The 3,194-nt window shown below is 53.3% G+C and overlaps 1 protein-coding gene across 1 annotated transcript; it reads right to left on the minus strand.

Moving 5' to 3' along the window:
* Window positions 1-1,931: 1,931 nt before the first annotated feature.
* Window positions 1,932-3,194, minus strand: VC83_03122 (uncharacterized protein; the record flags this gene model as incomplete). Its single annotated transcript, XM_024466771.1, has 2 exons — window positions 1,932-2,241; window positions 2,440-3,194. 2 exons carry the CDS (start codon window positions 3,192-3,194, stop codon window positions 1,932-1,934), a joined length of 1,065 nt encoding a protein of 354 aa, XP_024325326.1.

Consider the following 3,194-nt stretch of genomic DNA (forward strand, 5'->3'; position numbering starts at 1 on the left):
AGTCCACAGGAACGGTTCTGAGGGGCTGGTGATAGTGGTGAGAGGCTTGGCTATTTTCCCGAAATTTCTGATAAATTGGCGGTAGAAGCCGCAGAATCCAAGGTAAGACTTCACGCCTGTGACAGTTGTTGGCCGGATCCAATTCCGGAGGGGTTCGATCTTCTCGGGATCCGCTTCGACACTGGTAGTAGTCAGGATATAGCCTAAATACTTTGTCCGGGTTACGTTGAACTCGCATTTCTTAATGTCGGCTTGTAGTCCTGCTTCTCGAAGCCGTTGGAGGACCTTATGTACGTGGTCCATGTGTTCCGCGGGGTCCTCGGAGTAGATTAGGATGTCGTCTAGGTAGGCAGTACAGAAGTCGTCCAAGTATTGCATAAGAACGTCGTTCATATACCTCTGATAGGTTGCGGGGCCGTTCGTTAGGCCAAACGGCAGCACTTTGCATTTGTAGGATCCATACCGAGTCCGGAAGGTCGTGTACTCCTCGGAGTCGGGGTCCATTCGTATACGATGGAAGGCTTGCCTAATGTCTAGCTTCGTGAAGATTTTTGCTTTCGACACCCGTCCTAGTAGTTCGTCGATACGCGGGATAGGGTAGGGGTCGTTACGGGTAAGTCCGTTCAACTTCCGGTAGTCGATACAAAATCTCAGTTTGCCATCTGCCTTCTTCACGAACAGTATAGGGGAGGCAAACGGGCTATTGCTATTGACTATAAAGCCCTTCTCGAGGTTCTCTAATAGGTATTGCTTAGTCGCCTTAAGCTCTTCGGTGCTTTGTCGGTATAGTGGCGAAAAGGCATTTGGTAAAGGGGCTTCTAGTTGTATCTTGTGATCGTATATGCGATGCGGGGGAAGCTGATCAGATTCCGACTTCGAGAAGACATCGGAATAGTTGCGGTGCATATGCGGAAGCTTGTCCCGAATGAGGCGGAGCGTTTCCTCGTCCTCGGCCGCTTCCCTCTCTCGGATGATCTGGTCGATCTCGTAGATGCTTGTCGTAAAGAACTCGGAGTCGCTTCGCATCATCTCATAGTGGAAAGCGTTTGCGCCAATCTCGCAAATTTGGACCGGCGTGAAGCTGCGTACCAGGGTCTGGCGTCGGGAAAGAGAGAAGACTCCGCTCCTCCCATGATTCTTTCTCTCATATGCGGATGGTCCGTTTCTTGGAGGTTTCGCCTCCACTTGCCCTAAGGGTCCGTCTTTATAGGTTTCCACGGGCGAGGCTCGTGTCCTTGGGGTTTTGGGGTGCGGGTGGGTCGTTCCCTCGTCTCGCACCGGGCTCGGTGGGGTAATCATAATAGCGTCACGATGGGCCGTTATCACTTTCATTGGTATCGAGCATCCGCCCTCACGTCGTCTGTCGTCATGGTCGATGGCATCGTCCCGCCGGTTCGCATCCGATTGATGGGCGGGGTGACGTATAGACAGTTCACGCGAGTGGTAGGGCAAGGTGATCTCTTTGCTCCAGCTAGGAGTAGGCGGGTACTCCTTTGGCCATACTAGCAGGCTCTTTGCAGAGTCGAGTAGGATTCGGAAGCGGCTAAAAAGCTTCTTCCCAATTATCACATCTTGCGCTCCGAGATCTAGGAGCACAAAGGGGCAGTTATATATTCGGCGTCCTTCGACTGTCAAGTGTAACCGAATATACTCCGATACGTAGCTTTGGATATTTCGCTGAAATCCACGTATGGGTACAGAGTAGGGCAGTTTCCGTAGGGGGCTCTGAAGCGCTTTCGACAACCGTTGCGCGAAAAGCTTATTAATGACGAGGTAGCCATTTGCTCCTGTGTCTGCGAGTGACTTCGTTTGCACCCCGAGTCCGTTCATACTCAGGGTTGTATCAACGAGAAATTGGGAGCCTCCCAAGAGCTCTCGTAAATCCAGTCCTTGCAGATCACATTTGCGTAGACCTAGGAAGGAGCCTTTCCCTAGGCCTCGTCGTTTTCCTCCAGGGACGCATCCGACTGGTGGGCGACTGCTTCCTCCCACTGCTCTTCATCCTCAGGGGCTTCGCGGTCAATCTCCTTGACGGTGGGGTTGAGCGGGCATTTGTCTTGGAAATGGCCCGGCTTGCCGCACTTGAAACAGTTCCCGGACGTAGCCGGCACGGCGGTCCGCACGCGGCCTGTAATGTCCGGCTTGGGGGCCGTGGGCGTAAAAGGAGTCCTCTGGAAGGAGACCAGAGGGCTTCTTGTAGGCCTCGGCGGTTGGGTTCTTCCGGGCTCAGCGGGTGTGAACCTAGATGAGCTCAGACGAGCGGGTCCTCGGGAGCTCGACTCGCCGCTCTTGGACGGGAAGCTTAGCTCGTTGTTCCGGCGTCACTCCTGATCGAAGGCGGTGAGTTCTCGGACCATAGTGTGGTAGTCTCCCTTCCATTGACTTTTGATAACCGCTACGCGGCTATGGAATTGAGGGGTCAACTTGTTCCACATGTACCGAAACCATTCCGACTCTGTGACCTGTCCCGTAATAGCTGCACTTTGGAAGCGAGCTTTGAACTCTGAGAAAGTCTCGTTGGTATGTCCTTTCTCTCCCATTTGGAGGTCGTCGAAGAGGTTCCGGGCCTGTTCCGTTTCGTTGCCAGTGAGGTAATATGAACCCAACAGGTCCATCATCTCGTCGGCACTCCGAAACCCATGTGTCGCGGATAGGTATTGGGGTTCGAGGTATTTCTTTGCCAGGCCAGTCGTAGTCCCCCATATCAACGCTCTTCTCGAGACGTCGGTAGGGTAGTGATCCTCATTGACTACGAGGCGGTCCCGAATGGACGCGCTCCATTGCATAAAGGTATGTTCTATCCCATCGCTGAGCGGCGTAATCTTCTCAGAGATGGTGGATTTCTTGTAGCGATTCGGAGGGTCTTCGGAATACATCCTCGGAATCGATGGAGAACGAGTGTTTCGAAGAGGCGGCAACTGAACTGTCTCGGGGGTGTTTCGCATAGGGGAAGTTCGTCGCTCCTCAACTTCGACGGTGTCCACCTGTGGCGTGGACGGTATTCTGGTCTGGGTTGCCGCTAGGTTGGCTATCATTTCCTTGATCTCTTGCATCTGGATCTCGAGGTTTGCCATTCGATCTGGTATGTCATCGGTGGGTGCAGCGGTCGTAGCTGCAGCGGTGGTTTGTCTCGTTGACATTCGTGACGGTTGACCATCATTGTCTTGGGGGATGTTTGAGGTCATTTTCCTCAT

This window comes from Pseudogymnoascus destructans (assembly GCF_001641265.1).
Source record: "Pseudogymnoascus destructans isolate 20631-21 unplaced genomic scaffold scaffold_7, whole genome shotgun sequence".
Taxonomy (NCBI): domain Eukaryota; kingdom Fungi; phylum Ascomycota; class Leotiomycetes; order Thelebolales; family Thelebolaceae; genus Pseudogymnoascus; species Pseudogymnoascus destructans.